The sequence below is a fragment of the Nelumbo nucifera genome, chromosome 5 (assembly GCF_055504915.1).
Source record: "Nelumbo nucifera cultivar China Antique chromosome 5, China Antique-T2T, whole genome shotgun sequence".
Lineage (NCBI taxonomy): Eukaryota > Viridiplantae > Streptophyta > Magnoliopsida > Proteales > Nelumbonaceae > Nelumbo > Nelumbo nucifera.
This window is the reverse complement of record NC_142653.1, coordinates 23,820,319-23,846,244: the sequence shown is the minus strand read 5'-3', so window position 1 is coordinate 23,846,244 and position 25,926 is coordinate 23,820,319. Positions and strand designations below refer to the sequence as shown.

The 25,926-nt window shown below is 37.6% G+C and overlaps 2 protein-coding genes and 1 non-coding gene across 7 annotated transcripts in view; all 3 read left to right on the top strand.

Annotated features, from left to right (window-relative positions):
- Positions 1-202: 202 nt before the first annotated feature.
- LOC104595831 (putative transcription factor KAN4) lies at positions 203-4,140 on the top strand. 2 transcript variants are annotated; one of them, XM_010256745.3, is made up of 6 exons: positions 203-1,275; positions 1,413-1,489; positions 1,678-1,714; positions 1,945-2,074; positions 3,450-3,558; positions 3,688-4,140. In XM_010256745.3, the coding sequence occupies exons 1-6, from the start codon at positions 828-830 to the stop codon at positions 3,745-3,747; spliced, it is 861 nt and encodes a 286-aa protein (XP_010255047.1). In that variant the 5' UTR covers positions 203-827; the 3' UTR covers positions 3,748-4,140. The 2 variants fall into 2 exon arrangements, with proteins under 2 accessions (XP_010255047.1, XP_010255045.1); XM_010256743.3 differs by having other exon boundaries at positions 205-1,275; positions 3,693-3,944.
- Positions 4,141-9,659: 5,519 nt separating this feature from the next.
- On the top strand, positions 9,660-9,740 carry TRNAL-AAG (transfer RNA leucine (anticodon AAG)). Its single transcript has one exon. It is a non-coding gene; the product is annotated as a tRNA-Leu (tRNA).
- Positions 9,741-16,456: 6,716 nt separating this feature from the next.
- LOC104595829 (uncharacterized) overlaps positions 16,457-25,926 on the top strand; it is a 44,548-nt gene continuing 35,078 nt past the window's right edge. For all 4 annotated transcript variants that reach the window (XM_010256738.3, XM_010256739.3, XM_010256741.3 and 1 more), the window contains exons 1-3: positions 16,457-16,768; positions 17,351-22,310; positions 22,395-22,583. In XM_010256738.3, the coding sequence (XP_010255040.2) occupies positions 16,548-16,768; positions 17,351-22,310; positions 22,395-22,583 (5,370 nt within the window). In that variant the 5' untranslated portion in view covers positions 16,457-16,547. The remainder of the gene's footprint in view (positions 16,769-17,350; positions 22,311-22,394; positions 22,584-25,926) is intronic.

Genomic DNA, 25,926 nt, shown 5'->3' with positions numbered 1-25,926 from the left:
TCCAAGGGCCAAGGATCGTCCGTCCTCCTTTCCTAAAATAAAATATAAATGGAATATTCTGAATTCAGTAAAATAGAAATGATAATGCTAATTTGGGTTGTCGAGAAAAACCGGATAAGAATTATTATAATTATTATTTATTAAAAAAACAAAATGACATGAAAATTGAAAACTTTATTTGGAGGTTGCCGTTGTGTTGACGTGAGCGACAGATGCTTTCAAAAATCCTTCTCACAAAAATTAGTACCCCCTTTGATTTTTCGAATTCCAACCATTCCTTGCAGAAACCACCATTTAATCGCTTCCTCTCTCTCTCTCTCATACGTCTGTCATATAACTCATACCTCTGCTTCCTTAAAATACACCTCTTACCCTTTTCACTATCTTTTCCTTCATCGCTTCATTCCAGACACCGACTCTCTTTCTTCCCAACTTTATTTTTTTATATGACTAAAGAGCCTCTGCAATTCCTGCACATCCGTCTCGCCTTCCTTGGTGTTGTTTATTAACCCTAGAGGGATCCTACTGAAAGCCTATCCTTCTTTGTCTAGCCTTTCTAACTCCCCTTCGTTCCCATTTATCAACATTCATGCAAATCATAAGCCACTCATGATATGATCACTACCTACTCCCTCCCCATTTAGTTCTCTTCGCATCGTTTGCTTCCTCCGTTCTTCCATTACTTCTCTCTTTCTTACTTCGACCTGCACCTTGTTCCTTCAATCTCACAACTTTCACTCCGTTTCTTCCTTACTTATCCAAATCCGGTAACCACTGAATGATCTGAACCGCGTCTCCGCCATTTTATTCTCTCGAGCTCTAACTCTATGAGAACTACGTTGCCTTTCCCCGATCTCTCCCTGCAGATCAGCCCACCTACAATTCCAGATTGCGAAGGTAAGGATATGAGCTATCATGGATGGATGAGGAAACCAATCTACAGTGACAGGACCTCCACCACCGACTCTGGTAGCAGTGGGAGCGATGTAACCCATGAACAAGGGTTCCTGCACTTAGAGAGGGCTTATGATCTTAGAGGGTCTGAACCCACGTTGAGCTTAGGGTTTGAGACGGCAGCTGTGGATCCTCCGCCCATGCAACTGCCACGCAACCTTCACTACCTCCACCAACCTCAAATCTATGGTCGTGAGTTCAAAAGGAATTCCAGAATGATTAATGGAGGGAAAAGAAGCATCAGAGCTCCTAGAATGAGATGGACCACAACTTTACATGCCCATTTCGTTCACGCAGTGGAACTGCTTGGTGGCCATGAAAGTAAGCAGAACAGAGAAAAACAGATAATAGTAGATAGCAATCTTCATTTTCTATATTGATTTTTGTTATCCTTTTTCACCATATAAACAGATCAAACTTCTACACTATTTCTTCTCACCGATTCTTCTAACTAACAGGAGCAACACCTAAATCGGTATTGGAGCTGATGAATGTGAAAGATCTAACTCTAGCTCATGTTAAGAGCCATTTACAGGTGAGATTACTGCAACCAATGTCCTGGTTTGCACTTATTAATATTGTTATAATTCGTAGATTTTTATTCTTTTGTATAGTCAGTGGGGTTTGCAATACAAGGGGTAAGGACAAAAGGGCATCTAAAGAGTAATCTTAGCAATGTGGACTTTTTTGTTTTAAAATTTCTTCCTGTGCGTGTTCATGCAGATGTATAGAACAGTGAAGAGCACTGACAAGGGAGCAGGTATTTGGATTTTCCCCTTAAGAACCTTTTTTTCTCTACTTCTCTCTCTCTCCCTCTCCTTATTTTTTTTCCTCTTTTTTTGTTAATCCAAGGGTGGCAGATCTTCTATTAGTTGATGCACTATTACTTTCTACAAAATGGTTGAGACTGGTCTGGCTTTTGTCCGTGAATTATTTGTTCGGTGTCTGATAAAGCACAAGCAATGACTGTATGTGTAATGAATATTGCAGGCCAAGGGCAGACCGAATTGGGTTTGAATCAAAGATCGGGGGTCATCGAAGTGGATGCTGGCTTATCATCATGTGAGAAAACTGATCCAAATCCCTATTCTCTCAACCCACCACTACCAAAATCTCCAAGGTGTGTGCACCATCATCACCTCCACTCTATCTATTCCATTTTTTCATTAAGTCTCATCTTCTTCTCTCCATCGTAACAACGTGTAAATGTCAATGACTCAAATCGAACATGTACAAACAGCTTTGAGCTTTCATCAGTTAATGTTTGGTGCAAAGGGCAAGCATTTTAACTTTGGGATAATAAGTAATGCTGCTTTTGTTTTCCTTTTGATATATAACGGTGTGTGAGACTGTAAATAGGAGACTTGGGTTTGTGGATAGGGTAGATGTAGCTTCAATTTTAAGGTTTTTTTATTGGGTTTACATCGACATTGATGAATCTAAGTCTAGGGCATCCTCCGGGTATGTATGGTTTTTACATAAAAGGAGTATTAAATGTTGTTCGTTACTTGGAGTTTGTTGACTTTGTTCGTGAAGTGTCGAACACAATCAATCAAAAGAACAGGCGGATTGGATTTTAGTTAACAAAGTTTTATTATTGATTACTGATTGATTAGAGATATCCAGCTGGTTCATTTATTGAATCAGGCCTTGTAAACGGTAAATCGTGTACTTGATTTCGCCAACATGTTTGATTTGTTCAAGACTTGTTTAATAGTCTTATCTCACCAAAATGAGAAATGGTTCTTCCTAAATGAAATTATTAATACGTCAGAGACTCAGAGCTCACCTAAAATCACTCATTAAAAATGAGTAAGATGCTGTCATGGTACTATCAATCCTCTGTCTACCCAAGTGAAGCTGCCAAACCCTGTCTTCTCAGTTCTCACGCTACTGTCAATTAGTTTGTCTCCTTGTTTGTCTGCCATTTTGTAGTTACCTTCATCACTCTCTCTCTCTCTCTCTCTCTCTCCCCCTTTGTTTATGTTCAATCGTTGATTGTAGATATTAATCATCATGATGAAGATCCAATGGACCTTCAGTACTGACAGCTTGTAAGATTGCATGCCAAGTTTTCTGCCGTTGATTCCGATGGTCTTAGCCAGAAGGACAAACGGAATTTGATAATGGAAAAGTTCAAAAGCACGCCTGTGGAATGAGGCAGAAAGCTCTGTTACTCGCTAACACTGAGCGGAAGGGAATTTTGAAGTTTGATTTTTTTTTTTAGAACTATGCATACCACATTCTCAACTGTGACATGCATCTTTCTGAAAGCAGTTGTACACAAAAGCACATACTAAACTATTCATGTCCTAAGGATTAGAATGCCTTTCATTTTTCTTTTCTTTCTAATATTTACATGTTGATCAACTCCTACAGAGTCAGTCTCATTCATCTAGAGACATCTTTTATGTTTTTTCTTTTTTAATCAAAATATATACTTCCTCACTCATCTAATAACTTCTGTCGTCTCTCACTAAATTACTTGGGAACAGAGGCTCATGGTCATCAATGGAGACAAATGGTTGGGACCCATCAACTAAGGAGAGTGGCTTAATCCCTTCCCATTTGAAATCGACTGATTTAACCAATGAGAAGAACAAGGTATGAGTTTCTTCCAAATTTCCAATTGCAAAATCATTACATCTTTTCTTGAGTATTACAAAATCACTACTATAATTGTTTCCATCTAACTCATGTTTCTTTTTTTTTTTTTTTCTGGAACAATTAAAGCACAGATGGACGGAGCGGATTTCTATGTATCGCACAACGAGAGCGAGAGGTTGTATTTAAGCCCCTTGGCATCTTCACACGTGTTGCCTAACCTAGAGTTCACCCTTGGAAGACAGAGTTGGGAAATGGACTATGCTGATCCCACAAATGAACTAACCCTCCTCAAGTGTTAAATACTACTAATACATATATTTTGTATTTTTGGAGACTAATTTTAGAAAAAGAAAAGTCTCAAAATAATCATCCTCACTTGTTAATGATTTGTGTTCGTGCGTGGCTTCGGCTTCAATTCAAGATCTTCAAGGGGAGAGAGAATGTAAGTTATATGATATGGGGGTGAGCCGGGTGAGGTGGGTATTGTGGGTTGGACCTCAAGAGTCAAGACAGCGAGGAGAATGTAGCTTTAACGGAACTCGATCATCACTAATTTAATATTGGATTGTGGACTGTTAAGGTAGTGGGCCAGCTCTTTAATGGACCATAGTCCCGTGAAAGAACATCACATTGATATGATGACCTTGGCCCCATCGTGGGCGGACATCTTCCCCGAACTTTCGAAGCACATATTTCATGGCCAAGTTCGAGCTATTCCTGAAACAGTTATTGATTGCCTGATCGTCATCATCATTCTTTTTGGCCATGGCTCATGACCATTGCAACTGGATAGTACACATATTGGACGATTCGCACTAATAATTGTAGATGGGCCCATACGGAGGACAACTGCCTGGAACCAACTTTTGTTCCTCTGGGGGTCCTACTGTCATTTGATGAGCCGGAGAGGGTCCACTACCGTCAGTGAACCTTCACCTAGACGGTACTGTGGGCCCTGTGGGGACAAGGGGCTCCTGAAACGAGAACAGTAAATGTAGTGATAAATTCACCGGCTGTGGCGGGCTGCGGCACTATATCGTTGATTCCTTTCTTGCTGCATTATAAGCAAGAGGCACTCGTTGGCAATATCAATATCGTAGATGGTTCTAACAAGTACCCTCTCTTTCTTTTGGCCCCCCCAACACCTTTAAGACGATACACCACCAAATACTCTAATGACAACAGTAGCTTGGTGAAAATTTTTCCTGAAATTAATCAAGAAAAACATGATGAACCACTGTACCTGTAAAACCACAGCAGAACAAAGGGAACAGGAACAGTCGACAAGAAGAAAGAAAGAAAAGAATGTTTCAAGGATAATAACTATTCAAGTAGAGTTAAGACCTAAAAACCTAGAGATGGATGACCTAAATCGCCTTAGTATAGAAGAGCCAAGTGTTGGGTTCTTAAAAAATGTCTTTTTAATAGAAAAATATTTGTCTTTTTTTGCTTTTGATTAGAGAATGGTCATCATCCAAAACATCAACTGTAGAGAAGGATAAAGTAAATAATATGGGGTGTACGATTTTTTTTTCCATTTTAGTGACACTTGGGAAAAAAATAGGTCTGCAGCCAATCCTGGTGTTGAATTTGTTGAGATGATTATTGATAAGATTCTAATTTCGTATAAAAAATAATTCAAGATAGACAATGCGAGGAGGCAGTGGAATGAGTAGAATTATGGCGAGAAGGCTTGAAATTAAACTGTTCCAAAAAAAAATCATACTGTTTCACAATATACGACACAAGCAAGCTTTCCAAAGCACAAGTAGGAACCCAAGAGACTTAATGGGCTACCCACTAGTCCACTCGAGTTGGGCCAGCACATAAGACCAGTGATGCTTCATATAACAACATATAGACCAATCAAGATATCACACCTTGCCAAGAACAATTTAAAAAGGGTAAAATTGTAGTGCGTCCAGAGAGCCTAAGGATAGCCTCGATTTGGGTGACAACTCAGATAGTCAAAATGAATCCACTTGGTGAATCAAGTTAATGATGCTCTGGCACCCCTGAGAAATCGGTTCTCTTTGTAGTGATGAAATTGATAACTTCTACTTAATTATTAGGGAAAAGCAGAAGATTATGACATGAACCAATTAATATATGACTTTAGAAAGCTTTCAGTCTTTCACAATAGCTATTGCTCTTTGAACCGAGTTTCCTTTGATGTGAAGGAGTGCAAAACAGAAAGACTTGGTTCTCCAACCCTAATACTTCAAAGAAGTCTATATTGGGGAAAAAAGATTATAAAAATTTTGACCATAAAGTTGGAGATTGAATATATAATTATGTATAGTCTATGGTTTTCAAAACCGGACTGGACAGTTGGACAGGAAAACCCAGGAATCGGTCAGGTAATTGGTTCCATTTACCTTAAAATTGCTCTTTGGCCAAAAACCATTGATTTGATCAGCATCCTATTGACTCAGGCGATTGACCATCGATTCGGACAATGATTTTTTACTATTTTTTTTTAATTAAAATAAACTATCTATTTGAATCGAACGGTCAGACCATTCAACCCGAGAACCGGTCTTAAAACGATTCCCTCTCCGATCCGATTTTAAAAACCTTGGTACAATCCATAAAAATCTGTTCATATTGTCATTATAAACCTTTTTACTGGAACCACTTGCTTCTCAGTTGTCACCCACTCAGACTATTCTCTCATTGTGAAGTGCGAACATCCAGGTAGTCTGGAATTTGCTGCAAGGAATATTATCTCCATTGGAAGGTGATGGAGAATTGAATCCCAAACCATGCTGCAATTAATTCTTTCTTCGTCCTATAGCTCTTCTGAATTTTTTTTCTTTTTCTTTTCTTTTATTTATTTATTTTTTGTGAAAGATGATCATTTGCAGTTATATGGAAATCTGAATTAAGTGGAAATATCTTTAATTATTATTTGACACTAATATTTGCCAGATTGGAACAGGATGTAGAGCCGTTTTGGTGATGGTTCCACAGGCTGAATGGTTCAACTGCACGGTTCAAACGATCCACTCAAGCAAAATAAAAAGCCATGGTTTCAGATTATATTTTAATGCTATTTTACATCTAACATATGCTTACAAAAAATAAATATTACAACTTTGGGAAAAGATCAAAAGATCCACGTAGTTCAACTGAAATAAGGGAAGGATCCAATGGTGAGAAACAAGAGGAATGACATGTGACAACCCGCATTTTCGAAGAACCAGACAACCCAAAAACAGCTTTATCTGCTGGTTCCTGATTTGAATGATTCAATCATCCAGTCCATCGGGTTTGATCCTCACAAAATCCTACTCACACTATCCTTACAGCAGTGCATTAGGAATATCCCATACAAGGACTGAAATGTTTTCAATGCACGGTTGCAATAGTCTTGTAAAGACGGTTCTGTAAGGATCAAATCTAAATTCGCTTTGAATCAGACAATACTGGTTGAAATCAGAGAGAACGAGTAATAATACCAACAAAGCAAAAAAAAAAACATTGAATTGATAATCTTTATATAAAAATAAAATGTTTTCCTTCCTTCGTCGATCCAGGAGAGAGAGTGAGAGAGTATCAAATGGAAACACAACACATTATCGATGACTAGAGGTGTCAGCTAAACTTTCGCTCCTTTTAAAAAGGAAGGAGTGCTGTTTTGGATGGTGGGTGGGGTGGGATAACAAAGCGCATCACCATTCACCCATGTTTAAATTCTTTAGAACTTCTCCATCATGCTAAGGTGGTTGTAGTATATACTACTAATTAATACTCGCCGTGAAAGGAGAATTGTCTCTCCTTTTAACGCATTGGTGACAGGGATGCTAGCTTTGACATTTGACAAGCCAATTAGAATATGAAAGGTAGCAAGGAGACATGATCAACTGATTCCTACAGTTTAAAGTGGCAACTTGCGAAATGGCCATTAGGTTATCCATACATATAGTGGGACAAACAGCTAAATTTCGCCCTAACATTGCTCTATCAATAAAGATGAAACTAAAACAGAAAATATGAAGGTGGAAGCTGACTCAGCTGGTTTAATCGAGTTCTTCTTTAAATTCATTTATTAGCGGGATTCGCGATGCATGAAATTTATTAAGAAAAAATTAAATAATAAAAAGGGTCATATACTAAAATACCTCTTATAGTTTTATGGGTTTACTAAAATCTACCCTATAGTTAGCATTTTACTAAAATACTACTTATAATTTGCAATGGATTTAATCAATCATCTATTAGATGACAGTGGAAAATGACAATGTTGACCCTAATGTTCATTTAAATAAATTTAATCAAAATAAAATAAGAATAAAAATACCATTTTTGCCCTTAGTAAGACACGGACAACCACTCTATTGGCTATATTTGGTCAATTTTGTTTTTTATACAAAAAGGTATTAAGGGTATTTTTGGATTAAAACATCATAGACCTAATGACAAAACAAACAATCCTTAGTGAAATGTTGATTAAGTAAATAAGTTGTAAAATATATGAGATGTTTTAGTAAAATGAAAACTATAAGATAGGTTTAAGTAAATATGTAAAACTATAAGGTGTGTAGGAATGGCAATGGGGTAAGGATCATATTCCCCGTCCCCTACCATGATTCTAAAATTATCCCCCATCCCCGATCCTCGATGGGGATGGGTTCCCTATGGGGACCCGAATCCCCAAAATGTTTTCAGATAATAGTATTTTTTTTTAAATAAATAAAAACTTTAAATTATAAATAATGTTTTAAATATGTTTTGATACATATAATATAAATAATATAATAGTATATCTAATATAAATAACATTTAATATATAATTGGGGTCGGGGCGGGGCGGGGACCTCAATCCCCATCCCTGTCCCTGCCCCCGCCCCCGCCCAACCCCATCGGGTCAAGGAAGTCGGGTCCCCATTGAGAATGAGAAAAATTGTCATCCCTAAAAGTGTGTTCTAATAAATGACTCTAATAGAAACATATAAGAATATATAATTGTTTTATATTTTCAACTTTTTAAATAATTAATAAAATAGAAAAGTATGAAGGTGGCAACTGACTCAGCTGGTTTGATGGAGTTCTTCAGTAAAAGACTTTAAATTCATTAATGGATCTGCCAACATGACACGTTTTATTCTCTTGTTCATGAGAACAATTTTGGCCATAAAGCTCAGTTTAGAAAAAGTACAAATACAAATATACACAATATAAATACATACAAAATATAAGGTTTTACATTCTACATATTTGCATTTATACTCCTTCTAAATGGAGCCTAAGGGCCAACAATTTGGGCTGTGGGAATGCTTTTGGCCACATACACGTTATCATGGGCCTGAAGGTGAAAGAGTAATTGCCTTCAAAACGTAAAATAATGCAGTGGTTCAATTGGTAAGTTATCTAGCTGATTGTAGTGGAAATTTGAGCATCCATGTAATACACCCATCCAGGTGATATATCAATATTATCTCTACATACTAGCATATTAAACTAATGTTCCGGTTCGTCAAAATGACATTAATAAAGGAGTCAACAGATTAAGCCATCCAATTGATGTGCGGGAGTTTCAATGCAGTAGAATATATGAACATGTCATTAATCAATCTTATGCCACCATCACCTTTCATTCTCTCTAAACCATCACTCTTTTTGCTAGTTGCTAGTCTGTTTGGTTTGAAAGAAAATGCAAGGAAAGGATTAGGTTTCCCTGTCTTTCCCTTCCTTTCCCTATCTTTTCCTTCAAACCAAACATAGCCAAGTGCAAATTATATATTTGTATTTGTACTAGGGTTTTAAAAACTAATTCAGAAACGGAATCGTTTTAGCTTTCGGTTTTTGGGTTAGTGGTTCAATCATCTGGTTTGAGTGGGTCAAGCTAGTAAGATGTAAAATATAATGCAATTTTTTTATTTTGACCGTCAAATTATGATTAAGTTAAAGCTAAACTATTATAAGAGGGGAGTGTGATACTTTGACAAAGAGGCAGATGGTTAAAGCTGAGAAATGAGAAGAAAGAAAAGAAGAAAGAAGAAAAAGGAACTGCCGCTAGCAATTGTCTCCATATTCATCATCACTGCCATCTATATAGTGTAAGATGTTTGAGTGAAACAGACTTGTTTAAATGGGTTGAGATGGCCGAGTTGGTCTAAGGCGCCAGATTAAGGTTCTGGTCCGAAAGGGCGTGGGTTCAAATCCCACTCTCAACAGTTCTTTTATTTATCTTTTTTGTATTCAACTACTCCTTAAATCCACGGAAAAACATTTATTTTATTTAAACCATCCAGTTGAATCATTCATTATAGATCATCACGGCATCACCACACATTTCAAACGTTGATTTCCAGTATTCAATGGGTTATATCATTTCCTGTATTAGTATACTTTTTTATTGTTTTTGGTTATTTGTGGCATAACAAGTTGACCCTAGACAGTAAAAATGCTAACTCCTCACCCGGAGAGAAGCAAATTGAGCCACTGACTATAATCCCTGAGACTTACAGGTTACAGCCTAAAGGGGTGTGGCACATAAAATCAATACTTTTTTTAAGAAAATAAAAGTTATCAAGAGAAAGATGGTTGATACTTTAGTAATCGTGAAAATGGTAATAGAGGAGAACATGAGAATATAAATGGTGGGGTTGATAGAGGAAAAAAAACGAAACAACCAATGGTGGAGGCATGATAAAAGTTGAAGTGTGTGGATTACTTGTAAAATGTATTGATGAAGATGGTGCACAAGGTGGGCTTAAAGGTCATTTTGATGACAAGGATTAAACGAAGTGGTGAAGTGGTGAAGGTTCACTTTGGAAAGAGAATAGATCACTGTTTTAAAAACCGGATTTGGATTACACCATTTCGTCAAAATCTTAATTTGAAACCTTAAACTAACTCAAACATCTTACACTATATACCATCTGTGACCTATCGTACTAGGAATATAATAAAAGATAGATAATAATAAAATATTTAGTGGTAAATTACTCATGCCTCCTTGTGTTTCCATTGAATACTGATACATTCCCTAAGTTTCAGTTTTTTAACTTGTACCCCTTTGACAACAAAGCTACAAGGTGTTCTATTAATGGAAGAGAAAATTAAGATTGAGATAGATACCTTATATCAAAATACACTTGATAGTTAATTAGCTTGGCCTTATCAGATGTTTGATAAAAGCATTTGTATACAAATATATACAGTACAATTGTATATAAAATACAAATTTTTGCACTCTACGTATTTATATTATTACTCCTTTTAAATTGAGTCTAGATATAAATATATATAGTGTAAACACATATAAAATAATACAAAATACAAGGTTTTGCGTTCTACATATTTGTATTTGTACTCAAGGCTCTAAATATTGATATGCCAGTAGGGGCGTATTGGGCAGTATCAGTCCTTTTTTTTTCAAAACCAGTTCAGAGGGCCAGTTTAAAGATCCCCCATCCCCTGAACTGATCAGAACCCTAATACACCCACGTTAGGTGTGCATCGGAGTGCTTCCAATACAATACGTATCGACCAATACAGGCCGATACATGTTGATACTTTGAACCTTGTTTGCATTCCTTCCAAATGAAGCTTAAGGAATGTTTGTTTAGTTTACAATCGAAACCAGAATTGGAATGGCCTATTTCTTCCATATGTTTAGTTTAGATGAGAATTGGAACTGGAATTGGAATCAAGATTGGAAGGAATGGATTTTCATTCATAAGGGAGAGCCCTTTCCTTAAATGGGGAATGCCATTCTACCATGAATGGGAGAATAGGATTTTGATTCTGCCCAATCAAACAGTTGAAATCAGAATTGTCCCAATCCCAAACCCTTATTCCTACAAATCAAATGACCCTAAATATAACTTGATCAATAAAACACTGAATATAGTTTTATGATGTCAATTTTTATTTCATTTTTTCCTAAAGCCATTTCGACTTTTCATTCTCAATCCTAATGTTAGAGCACAAAAATATTTCATTAAGCATAAATAATGGCATTTTTTTCTTCTATATAACATACAAGATGGTGCAAGGAAAAAAAGGTAAAATAGGCTTCTAGAAAGTTTTAAATCTCATTTAAAGCTTTAAACACTTTTTCTCACCCAAACTCGTAAGCCTAGAGTGGGATTTAAACCTACGACAAAATGATAACTTATAGACCACCAAGATGGTCCTGATCTCCTGCACTTTTCTCATGGCTTCCAAAAAAGTGCAGGAAATCTAAGAGCCCGTTTAGAATCTTTATATTCATTAAAATAAAAAAAAAAAAGAGAAAGTATCCAAATGGTTCAACTGATATTATCTGATGTATATAATATTTTAAAAGCCATTTTAAAAATCCAGACATATAAAGTGGATACTAGTTTGGTTTTAGTATAGGCCATTAAAGTTAAATTTATATGAATGTTAATTTATATCTTTATTTGTATAGATGCATAGTATGTTCCTTTACATTAATATATTATTATTATTATTATTATTATTATTATTATTATTATTATTGTTATTATTTTTATTGATTATTATATAAAAAAGATATTTGCTTTGGGTTTTGTGCAAGTTATAAAAGTTAAATCCAAATAACATATATGTAGGAATGGCAACGGGGCGGGGATCATATTCCCCGTCCCCACCCTCAATTCTGAAATTAATCCCCATCCCCGTTCTCGATCCCCGATGGGGATGGATTCTCGATGGGGACCCGAATCCCCGAAAATTTTTAGATAATAGTATTTTTTTGAAAAATAAATTTATTTAAAATAACTTAAAATTTTAAATTATAAATAATATTTTAAATATGTTTTGATATATATATATATATAATATACATCTAATATAAATAACATTTAAATATATATAAATATATAATTGGGATCGAACGGGGTGGGGGCCTCAATCCCCATCCCTGACCCCAACCCCGATCAGGGATATCGGGTTGGGGATGGGGAAAATTGCCATCCTTACATATCTGATACTATGCTCTCTTACACTAGTACTATATAATGTGGATATTTGCATTCGATTCCACACATATCATAAAATTAAAACCCAAATGTTATATAATATACATGGTTAATATTTACAATGTATGTAGCACATATCTTTAAAAAAAGTCAAAATTCATAAATTAGAAGCAAATATTTTTGTTTCAATCATTTTTTTAACTAATTCTCACTACATACGTCCTCGTGTTAGAAGTTCTTTGAACCTATTGAAAGGTGAATGTTGATTCTTTCAATATAAAAATTTTTTGTGCCTTTGTGGTGTAATTAATGGGCTCAAATTATATCCAATTTGATGGGAAAATTATATCCAAACCCAAATTGATAGGAAAAATATACGATTTGAATTGGATTAGAATCTGACAATTATCCAAAACCCTTTTTGGAATTAAATTTATTTATATTATCAGATATCTAATTTGAATCCAATTTGATTCGTGTTACAACATAATGATGATGAACATGTTGTGCCATTGCACATCGTGTATGAACAAGGATCTCCAATGACTTGGTTATTCTATCATAACCAAGTTGATGATCAAAATCCAAAACTCTAAAGTTGCGTTTGTTTTCGATATAAAACTCTATTTTTGGTTTGTATATGTCATTGTTTATTTTGAATATAGTTTTACATCTAAAATTGATATAAATTCTATTCATCGTGGAGTTTTACATCGATAATCATACATTTTTACTTTATAATGATTCACTCATTTAAACTGATTGGTGTCAAATTCCATCGATGTACCTGAGACTAGAGAACTAAAACTGATTTGAAAAGTTGTAGCTATTGAAGGTTGTAAGACAAAATCATTAAGGGCTCTCAAGTTACACTAATAATCTCAAAGCTAAGAAATCCACGATAGAGTTGGAAACTTGAAATTTCTCTTGCATGGCTAGAACACTGTAGGAAGAATAAGATGGGAATGTTAATTTTCTACAATGAAATGCTGGTACCTTTGTAGCAAGATTGTAGGAGACAACGACAATTAATAGTGGGTCTTAGGTTTAAGGTTTGTTAAACAAATCTGAAGGCTGAAGTTCAAGTTTGACTATTGTTATGTTCAATGGACCAGAAGTTAAGGGTTATAACTTTCTTTAGATAGACATTTTAGGATGAAAATTACGACTAGCTTTACTTATTTATTTATATAAAACGAGGGTATAAATGTCTTGTACAAAACATTTATAATATATAAAACAACAAAAAATGATAAAATATAAAAAATATATAAATATAATCTCTGAAATATCAATCGGATTTTCCCAAATCAAATTGTGTTCAATAACTAAGTATATGTTTGACATATACAACACCGTTTTTTGATGTATGGGTTGGAAGCACCATTTTATGAGAAAACGGTGTATTTTTTTTGTTTGGAAACGTTGCTGCCAGGTAGAACATTTCCTAAAGCAATAGCAACACTTTCTGTTTGGTACTTGTGCTCCATGTTTGTTTTCAGCACAGGTACCCATTATAGGAAGTCCACGTCACTACCACATCACGTCCTCATTGGAAGCAACGAGCTGCAATTTGAGAAAATGCCAAATTCGGCATTGATCCAAACCACGCCTTCTCGATTTCCAAGACGTGGCTTGGAGCACCGTTTTTTATGGAAAAATAGTTCCAAAAAAACAAGTGTTTCCTAAACCACCATTTTTTTTGACGTGGCGTTAATGTGTCACCGTTTTCTTGAGCGACGACATTGATGCCAAACAAATGCTAAATGAATCACATTTTTTTATCGATTCAATTTGGCAAGCTCAAAATTAAACGGAAATCAGAATCCCATAAACGAAACGGATTCAGTGACTTTGAATTGAACCATAATCCGACCCATGTGCATTAGAGAGATACTTGGTGAAATCTCAAATTATTTCTATAACACTAGTAGAATGGCCCGTGTGATGCATGGGATATTTGAACCAATGAATGATGCCACAAAATGCCATGGATCCTCCATAGAGACTAAAGAACATCATTGGAGATTGCTTGGATTTGAAGACTCGTTTCAAGAAGGGTATTGCCTACCGGCATGTGTACCGCAAGGCCAATCAAGCTGTAGACTAATTAGCACATGAAGCTCTTTTTAGTAGCATAGGGTTTTTGAATCTAAATCTCTAGGACCTCCCTTAGGCTGCATTTGAAAACAATGCAAATGGAGTGTAAATCTCGGTTCAAGGTAAATTTGCACTCTGGTTCACTTTTGCTTGTATTTGGCAACATTACATTTATGCATTGACAAATGACAGACCAATGCATATTTACATTGATAATAAGATATAAAAGTACATCAATAAAAAAGAAGTAAATTTGCATTCAATTGGATTTTTGATAAAAGGAAGCATACTTTGCATCCATTACAACTAAAAGTCTGTTTAGTAAAAAGGTAAATTTTTCAGTGCAAAACTAACCCAACTTTGCAATTTATATGGACCATTTTACACTCTGCATATTTGCACTCACTTTTTTGCGTCATTTCCAAATGCAGCCTTAGTCTTTCGATATATTTGTGATTGTGAGAGTGATTTATGGGGATGTGCTACCCCTTGTCTTGTATAGTCCTTAGGCTCCGTTTGGAAGGAGTACGAATGCAAATATGTACATTGTAAATACATACAAAATATAAGGCTTTGCACTCTACATATTTGCATTTGTACTCCTTCCAAATTCAGCCTAAAAAAATAAAATAAAACAGATGTATCAAGTATACCACAAAATGAAATGTGCCTATAATAATATAAGTTAATTAAACTAAGTAATATATCATGAAAATTTAAGGTAAGGGTCTTTCAAAGTATTAATGAAATTTAGATGAAGTGCCCTAAATTCCTTGTTTTCACTACCATAGAGGTGTGGGATCATCCCCGTGTAGTAGGCTTTCATGGTAAGGTTATCTACATTGCTCCATTCTCCACACCTTAATCCCTCTTCTATTGTGTAATATTTATAATATAAAAAAAGAGACTAATTGGATCCTATAGAAGAATCTATCAATGTGGGCAAGGCAAGACAACCCCATGAGACTACATTGCGTTTTCTCTCCCCATAGGTTCTTTCTAGACCTAGATGGCCCATTCTTATCCCAACCGAGGATGGTTTAATTGGTAGGGTCTCTAGCTAGTTATAGCAGAGACTTGGGATAAAATCCCACTACCACCGAGGTGGAATAATACTGGGCTCCTACCCAATTGAAGGAAGGACATGTGTCCGATCAAATCCATTTTACATGCTAACTTTAGGCTGTATTCGGTTTAAAAAAAAGGTAGGAAAAGAAAGGAAAATGATATGAAAACTTAATAAGCTTTAGGGTTAGGGTTTAAGGGTTCAGCATTAAAATTTTAAGGATTAGGATTTAAGGGTTTAGAGTTTATATATACATACAAAAATTAAGAGGTGGATATGATAGGAGCCATGTATAGCCCTGCCAGTTGGGGGGATTATGGGTACGGGGTTGGACTCCGGATCTCCTGCCCACAAGAATCCTACTCATGCCTACTCACAATACACCACCCCCCGTGAATTGGAAATATCTCCCCCTGTATAATGTTATGCAGAAGATAAGATGTTCTCCATGTGTGGCTACGATAAATGTGTGCAGGAGATCGGGGCTCGTGGGGATGGGCTACGTAACTGGAGCTGCAAATCAGGGGTAAAAAAAAAGATTGTCTTCGACTCCGTTCAATATATAGTGCTAACGTACTCTACAACGATATGGGCGGGGCTGGGCACGTAAGGCCAGGACCGGCCCGGCGCCTCAACCCAACCCAACCCAATAGCTCATTGTGTATCGATGGGTTTGCCTTGTGTCGTCACTCGTCAGCGGTCAGCCGGTCTGGCCCGATTCGACCGATACCGAAGAAATAATGTGGATGTTCTGTTATTAGGGAAAACCCCATGTTATTAACTTATTATTGCCGGGTTAACCCAAAAAAAGGGAGCAGCATATAGGCATATCCCAGTTCTGGGCCTTCTGGCGGAGGGAATAGAAATGCAAATGCAGGAGAGAGATGCAAGGTCTTCATCACCAACAGCATCAGTTAGCAGCTCTCCTCTCTGTTGTTCTCCCCAAAGACGACTCCTCATCTTCCACCTCCGAAGAAGACGACTCAGCCCGACTTGCCGCTCTTACCTCTCTCCACCGTGCGATTCTTTACCCTCCCAACTCGTTACTTGTTGCTCACTCTGCCTCTTTCCTCTCTCAGGGCTTCTCTCAGCTTCTTTCGGACAAGTAAGTTCCGTTACCTGATCCTCTATATATGTTCTATTCTGGATTTTCTTTTATTTCTTGTAGTTTTCGTTCTTTCGATCAAATCGAACTCAGTTTTCTTTATTACTTCCCCTTAATTGAAAACCAAACATGGTTGAATTGGCGGAGGCCAGCTTTGTTTGTGACTTTGTGCATCTCTTCTCTGACCAAGATTGCATTTATGTTTGGTCCGAGTCCTTTTTTTTGGTGAAGAGGTTTTTCTCGAGTTTAATCTACTATAAATGGCGGATTTGTTGCTGTTTGTTCTTCGAATTCATACTATTTTTTTAACGAGCAGCCAATTTCGTATGATTTCAACAGAATGACAGAATGAGTTTTGACTCTTGAAGTTATCTCAGTTAAGGTTGTCTATCATTCTTGTAGAAATTAGAATACCGACTGGAGTCAAAATCATTTTTCTTTTCAGAATGTTCACATAAAATTGCTTTAGATTCCACGAAGTTCCGAAACAAGATATGAAGAGGAGAATTTTTTGCTTTGATGCTCCGTTCTTATTGGAACTGAATGTAGGATGTATTTGATTGTTGCAAACTCGTATCGCAGGTCATACTCGGTGAGCCGGTCAGCGGCTATTGCCTATGGAGCTCTGTGTTCTGTGGTATCTTCCAGCCATCTTGCATCTAATGGGAGACAAAACCATGTTATAGCGGGTAATTTGGTGGACCGGTTCATTAGTTTGGCTTTGCCACTACTTAGGGATGTCAGTGCTGGCGACGGGTCGGTGGAATTGTCAATTGAAGCCCTCCGTGAATTTCTTACCATTGGAGATGCAGGAGGAATTGAACGATATGTTCCACCTATTCTCAAAGCATGCCAAGAACTTCTTGAGGATGAAAGAACCTCCTTGAACCTGCTTCATCGGCTGCTGGGCCTTTTAACTCTTATCTCCTTGAAGTTCAGTAGGTGCTTTCAGCCTCATTTTGTTGACATTGTCGACCTGCTTCTTGGATGGGCATTGGTGCCAGATCTTTCAGAACCAGACAGATGCATTATAATGGATAGTTTTTTACAGTTCCAGAAGCATTGGTTGAGTAATCTTCAGTTTTCTCTGGGGATTTTGTCAAAGTTCTTGGGTGACATGGATGCTCTACTTCAGGATGGAAGTCCTGGAACCCCCCAGCAGTTTCGGAGATTGTTTGCACTATTATCTTGTTTTTCAACAATTCTACGGGCCACAGCTTCTGGAATGTTAGAAATGAATTTGCTTGAACAGATCTATGAACCACTCACCAGGATGTTACCTCAACTGTTGACTTGCCTATCTATCGTTGGCAGGAAATTTGGGTGGTCAAAATGGATGGGAGAATCATGGAGGTGCTTGACTCTGTTGGCTGAAATCTTGTCTGAAAAATTTTGCAACTTTTATACTTCTGCTTTGGATATCTTGTTTGAAAGTTTGAGGGAGAGTTGTGCAACCCAACCAGCAGCGTCTGGCAAGTTTCCATCCTTTCAGGTTCATGGGGTGCTAAAAACTAATCTTCAGTTGCTGTCCCTACAGAAGCTAGGTCTCCTTCCATCATCTGTTCAGAAAATACTGCAATTTGATTTACCTATATCTCAGCTCCGTTTGCATCCGAATCACCTTGTTACAGGAAGTTCTGCTGCCACTTATCTTTTCTTGCTGCATCATGGGAGTAATGCAGTTGTTGAACAGGCAATTGCCTCTTTGCTGGAGGAGATAGAGCTATTAAAGGGCATGCTTGAAAAGATATGGGATTGTAGAGATGCAACTGGTACCATGTTAGATTGTACATCCTATTCAAAATCTGAGTTATTTGCTCTGATTAAATTTGATGTAAAGGTGTTATTGAACTGTTTCCCATTGGGTGTTGGAAGTTTGCTTGGCGAGCCAGAAGTTGCTACTTCCTACAATGAGAGGTCTGTGAAATTGGCATCTTTTATTTTGGAAAAGCTGGGCCCTTTTGACTTCCCTGTTCAAGAGTGTGTGGAGTTACAAGTCAATGTTGTAAGAGCGTTGGAAAAACTCAGTGAAGTTGAATTCTTAAGCAAATGTAGCATGCAGAAAAATACTAGCAAGACAGCCCCCATTAATGTTATGGCTGAAAAGCCTTCGTTTTGGAGCAATTTCGGAAATGAACATTCTACTGTGATAGCTGAGTACTTGAGGAAGTACAGTATGATCCTTGTCAAAACTCTTAATGTTTCTTCTCCTCTTGCTGTTAAGCTGGAAGCTCTAGAATGGGTCCATAACTTTTGTGAAGTTGTTATGACTGTAAATGAAGATTTGAGTTCAACTTATTTTAATGAAGCAGATGGATTTGCTGTTATTGATAATAGTTTAATTTTTGCAATTTTAGATGCGGCATCCGATAGGGAGCTGAAATTGAGATCACAAGTTGCATCTGTCTTGGAATCTCTTCTACAAGCAAGGCTTATTTATCCTGGACATTTCTACTCTATTACAGAAGTTGTCCTTGAAAAACTTGGTGATCCAGATATGACTACTAAAAATGCTTTTTTGAGGATATTTTCCATTTTCTTGCCTGTTGCAATGTATGTGGATGGACTATTTGATAATGAAATAGGTAGCACATGTAAGCCTGGGGTCCTTAGGTTGGGCAACAGATCATACTTGCACTGGAAACAAGTATTTGCACTCAAACAGCTTCCCCAACGCCTTCATTCTCAGCAACTTGTCTCCATTTTGAGTTATATCTCTCAGAGATGGAAGGTTCCCCTTTCTTCTTGGATCCAGCGCCTCTTCTATAGCTGCTATGGTACAAAAGGATTTATTTCAAGTCAATTAGAGGAGTCGGGAAACATTTGTAACAGTGGCTTATGGATAGACATAAAAGTAGACAGAAATATGCTGGAAAGAATTTGCTCCGTAAATAACCTGGCAGCTGCATGGTGGTCCATAAATGAAGCAGCTAGATACTGTATATCTGTCCGCTTGCGGACCAACCTTGGTGGGCCAACCCAGACTTTTGCAGCCTTGGAGCGCATGCTTCTAGATGTAGCACATGTGCTACAGTTAGATACTGAGCCAAATGATAGTAACTTGAATACAGGTCTACCTATTACTCACTTGTTACCAATGAGGTTGTTGTTAGATTTTGTTGAGGCTCTAAAGAAGAATGTATATAATGCCTATGATGGATCGTCTGTTTTACCATGTGCTACCCGGCAGAGTTCCTTGTTCTTTCGGGCAAACAAGAAGGTTTGTGAGGAGTGGTTTTCCCGTATATGTGAGCCAATGATGAATGCTGGCTTGGCATTGCAGTGTCATTCTGCTTCAATTCATTACTGTTCATTGCGCTTGCAAGACCTAAGGAATATTGTTGCTTCAGCTTTGAAGGACAAATCTCGTGCAGCTGAGAATGTTCATAGTCTTAGAGGTAGACTTGCAGGAGATGTCTTGAGAGTCCTACGACATGCAGCCTTGGCTCTATGCAGGAGTCATGAACCTGAGGCTTTGATTGGCCTACAAAAGTGGGTTTCTGTTACATTCTCTTCATTGTTTGTGGAGGATAATCAGAATGCTCACACAGGAATTGTGGGGCCATTTTCATGGATCACTGGGCTTGTATATCAGGCACATGGCCAGTATGAAAGGGCTGCTGCACATTTTACTCACCTCCTTCAGACTGAAGAGACACTTAGTTCTATGGGTTCTGACGGTGTGCAATTTGCTATTGCTCGTATTATTGAGAGTTACACTGCTCTTTCTGATTGGAAGTCTCTAGAGTGCTGGCTATCAGAATTGCAGGTGCTTCGTGCTAAAAATACTGGAAAAAGTTATTCAGGTGCTCTAACTACAGCTGGTAATGAGATAAATGCAGTCCATGCCTTGTCTAGCTTTGATGAGGGGGATTTTCAGGCAGCATGGGCATATCTTGATTTGACACCCAAAAGTAGCAATGAGCTCACCCTTGATCCTAAATTGGCCTTGCTGAGGAGTGAGCAGATGCTTTTGCAGGCCATGCTTCTTCAAAGTGAAGGGAAGGTAGATCAGGTACCACAGGAAATAGAAAAAGCCAAGTCAATGCTGGAGGAATCCTTGTCTGTTCTCCCCCTTGATGGATTAACTGAGGCAGCAGCATATGCCTTCCAATTGCACAGTATTTTTGCATTTCAGGAAGGGTTCAAACTGAAGAGTAGCCAAGTTGAACCCAAGCAACTTAAATCAATTTTAAGTTCATACAACCAAGTTGTGCATTCTCCCATCAATGGTTCTAATCAAGATTGTAGCCTCTGGTTGAAGGTTTTTCGGGTTTATCGTACTGTTCTCCCAAGCTCCAAAATGACACTGCAGCTCTGCCATAATATAATGACTTTAGCTCGTAAACAAGGTAATTTAATGTTGGCACACCGTCTAAGCCAGTACCTCAAAGGTTGTATCTTGAGTTGTTCTGAGGGAATGTATCGTGATTTTCTTGCTACATATTTGCAATACGAGGGTATTCTTCTGATGCATGCTGAAAACAAACTTGAAGAGGCTTTTATGAATCTTTGGTCATTTGTGCGCCCTTGTATGCTTTCTCCAATGACTATAGTTTCTGATAGTGTTGACAATAAATTGAAGGCAAAGGCATGCTTGAAACTCTCAGCTTGGTTAAGAGGGAATTATTCAGGTATGGATTTAGAAAATGTTGCCCTAAATATTCATGCAGATTTCAATACATCTGATGCTTCTTGTCCAGGCAGAGGTGGGCCCCTCTTTTGTAATGGAAACTTGATCTGCAATCCTGGTATCAGTTTGATTATTGAGGAGATTGTGGGGACAGCATCAAAACTATCTTCTCTTCTTTGTCCCAACATGGGTAAGGCATGGCTTTCTTATGCCTCTTGGTGTTACAGTCAGGCTAGAAACTCCCTTTCCAAACCCCAAGATGCTACTCTTCAGTTGTGCTCTTTTTCTCCCGTTCTTTTTCCAGAAATTCTACCTAATAGGTTCCAATTAACTAAAGAAGAAGTATTGACAGTGGAAAGTACTATCATAGAACTTCTGGAGAAAAGGGAAGATGCAAACAAAGAAGGGGGAGAGTGGATTATATGTCCCAATTCTGGAGAGGATTTAAGAAATGAGAACCCTGTAAAGGCTTTGGTTCATCAAGCAATAAATATGATTGAGGCTGCAGCTGGAGCACCTGGAGTTGAAAATTTGGATGGTGAATGCCCTTCTGCTGTGCTAACTTCTCAGTTGCGGGTGCTCTTCCTTCATGCAAAATTTGGCGTAGAGGAAGCCAACATTCTATCTTCTGTTAATGAATTAGTAGCTGTCTGGTGGTCACTTAGGCAGAGGAGAGTGTCACTCTTTGGACATGCAGCTCATGGTTTTATGCAATACCTTTCACATTCATCCTCCTTACTTTTTGAAGGTCACCTAGCTGGCTCTGATCCTGATTTTCTAAAGCAGAAAACTAGAAGCTACACTATCCATGCTACATTGTACGTCCTACACATTCTTCTCAATTATGGTGTGGAGTTAAGAGATACACTTGAACCTGGTCTTTCAAGAGTTCCTTTATTGCCATGGCAGGTGAGATATTGTCTTAAATAACAGTCCGATTGATTATCCTATAGGCAACATAACGATAGTTTGGCTGCTATCTTCTTTTTGTAGGAAATAACACCCCAACTTTTTGCCCGGTTAAGTTCTCATCCTGAGCAAGTGGTTCGAAAGCAACTGGAGGGCTTGCTGATGATGTTGGCAAAGCTATCTCCTTGGTCCATTGTGTACCCTACACTTGTTGATATAAATGCATATGAAGGGGAGCCTTTGGAGGAACTTCAGCACATACTGGGATGTCTGGTAACCATTTTTCAATAATAGTTTATTTAAAACTCATAGTCTACCATTAATGTGCTTAAAAACCTTCTGGTCATCTTCTGAACCTGTTATTTGGTGTTGATGGTGAATATAAATTTGTTATAGTTTCTTGCTCTCACATATTTAGTCTATTTTTTTTGCTGGATATACATTTTAATATCTTACTTATCTATTAATATTTCGCTAGCCCATAGGCCCTATACTCAGTATGGGAAGCTATAGGTATGCATCATATTTGACTCTTGAAGCATCTAGGCTGAGTTTTTTTATTTGATTTAGGACATAGGAGACCAAATTAGATTTGATTTGTAATTAAACAACCGACTTTTTTTTTTTTTTTAATTTGGGAGACCAAATTAAGCAACCAACTTTATCTAGAATAATAGGAGGTTTTGTTAATTGAATTGAACATGGATGCAGCTCAATCTGATCCTAATCTGACCAGATCACAGCCCTATACGCCTTAGTGTCTAGTGTAGGGCTGTCAATGGACCGGATATTGGTCCAATCTGATCCGGTCCAGTATGAGTCCATTACAGATGGATAAGGTCCAGTCCAATCTGTTGAATACTTTGGACCATACTGGATTGGTTCAATTCAATATCTGAACCATCCAAACTGTTCAAATTGGTTTTAATTTAGATCTGGTCCAACTCAAACCTGGTCCATTGGCACCCACACTCTTATCTTATGTCAATGGATCGAATATTGGTTCAGTCCGACCCAGTCCAATATAAATCCATTACAAATGGACCAGGTCCAATCCAATCCAATAAATACATTGGACCATTAAGTCTGGACTGGTTCAATTCAATATGTCTTATTGGTCTGTCCAATCTGTTCAAATTGATTTTGATTCAGAAGGGGTCCAACCCAAACCCGGTCCATTGACACCCCTAGTCTAGTGAACCCTGGGTTTTGAGGGGCTTAGGGGTTTTGTGGACAACATTTTGGTCCAAAATTTTTCCCAAAGCAGTGAAAGCAACATTTTTAGAAAAATTATTTCCTTTATGATGTGCACGTCTAGTTAAGAAAACTTCTGATTAAGCACACTTAATTGGAAATCAATAGAATATGTGGAACATAAAAGATCTAAAATTATTTCTAATGGAATAAGAATAACAAGATTGTACATGGGCCTAATGTTTGTTTGTATTCCCCATTGTATAGCCTCTGGTTGTACATGGGTCTTTTTCTCTTTTTCCCAATGAATTAATACTTTACCTCTTCTCAAAAAAAAAAAAAAAAAGAAGAATAACAAAATTGCATGTATGATTTTTCTGTTTAGTTTTTTTGACCATCAAAGTTATATACTTGCCAACTAATTGTGCACAACAAATTGTGCTGCTGGCATGTTAATGATAAAAGTTCTGCCGGGATTTGTAGGTTCTGTTTGGTTGCCTATAAAATGAAGGAAAATAAACAACTACTTGAAAAATTCTTGTTATGGTGTTTGGTTGCATGTAAATTGGCCATATGAATAAATGTTTTCCAAAAAGGGAGGAGGTGATGTATGGAAAACCCAGATATTTCTGAACAGAAAGTTGGTTGTCCTGATTAATGTTGCAACTTTTAATATTCTCAAACATTCAGGATTATTTCCCAAGTTAGGAAGTGATTTGCTATCTTATTGAAAATCAGTTATGATATAAATGTTAGTAGAATCTAGGAAAAAGTATTAAACTGTTAGATAAATCATATTAAATTGATGTGGTATGCAATTTTCCATTTATAGGTTACTGATTGGATAGATTCCCATTTGTTCTAAATTGGATAGATTCCTGTTCTCTCTGGATTGGGAAGTCCATTGGGGAACCTTGGCTTCTAGAGCTCTTCCAAGGGTGACCTCCGATCATTGGCCCATAGTGTTATTTAAGGAGGAAAGAAGGCGTGGAGGTCCTACCTCCTTTAGATTTGAAAATATGTGGTTACTCCACCCAGGGTTTAACAACAAAGTGAGGGAGTGGTGGTTTGAGTGTAACCCATTGGTGGAATGGGAGGGGATGAAATTCCATAAGAAACTTCAATTTTTGAAAGCAAAAATCAAGGAGTGGAATTTGGGAGGATAGAAAAAAGAAAGGGAGATCTGCTGGATAAGATTGAAAGCCTCGACTCTAAAGAAGAAAGGGGAGAACTTGGAGAGGAAGACATTGAGCTCAAGAGAGATTTAATAAGACAGTTAGTGGATTGCCTGCACAAGGAGGAAATTAGCTGGAGGCAAAAATCTCGGTGTAAATGGGTGCAAGAGGGGGACAGAAACACTAGGTTTTTCCACTCTCTAGCAGAAGGCAGGAGAAGGAAGAACCTGATCTCCAAATTGGTAGTAGATGGAGTTGAGCTAGTGCATCAAGAGGAGATTGCTGGGGCTTGTGTGGAGCACTTCAAATCTATCCTAAGAAGGCCTGTGTGTAGAAGGGTGTGGGTAGAAGGTTTGGATTGGCCAGATGTAGGGGTGGAGAACAGGAGAAGGTTGGAGAGAAGCTTTAGTTTAGAAGAGATCAAGGAGGCTGTATTTTCTATGGATAGAACAAAAGCCCTGGGGCCGGATGGGTTCACTATGGGTTTTTATCAGGACTGTTGGGACTTTTTGAAAGATGATCTTTTGTAGGTATTTGAGGAGTTTTACAGGAGAGGAATTGTCAATCCGGGTGTGAATTCCACATTTATAGCCTTAATTCCAAAAAAGAAAGATGCTTCCCACCCGAAGGATTTTAGGCCAATTAGCTTGGTTAATAGCTTATATAAGATCATTGAAAAAGTGTTGTCTTTAAGGCTGAAGAAGGTTTTGCCAAATATTGTTGCACTACCAAGGAGCTTTTGTGAATGGAAGACAAATCACTGATCAGATTTTAATTGCTAATGAGAGTGTGGAGAACTTTAAGAGGGATAAGAAGAAGGGAGTGGTTTGTAAGTTGGACTTGGAAAAAGGCTTATGACTTGGTGGACTGGGAATTTTTTAGGAAAGTTTTGACTAAATTCGGGTTCGGGGCTAGATGGTGTAAGTGGATCATGGGTTGTGTCCGGAATTGTCATTACTTAGTGCTAGTGAATGGGACAGTGGTAGACTTCTTTCCAGCCAGTAGGGGTATAAGACAAGGAGACCCCCTTTCTCCTTTCTTGTTCATTCTAATTGCGGAGGTTTTGGGGAAATTGATTCACAGAGCAGATTCTAGGGGGCTCATTAGAGGCTGGAGAGTTGGGAGGGCGGAAACCCCTCTTACTCACTTGCAGTTTGTTGACGACACGATTCTGTTTTGTGAAGGCGGTAATGTGAGCTTTATTAGGAATTTGAAGTCGGTGATACAACGGCTTGAGCAAATATCCA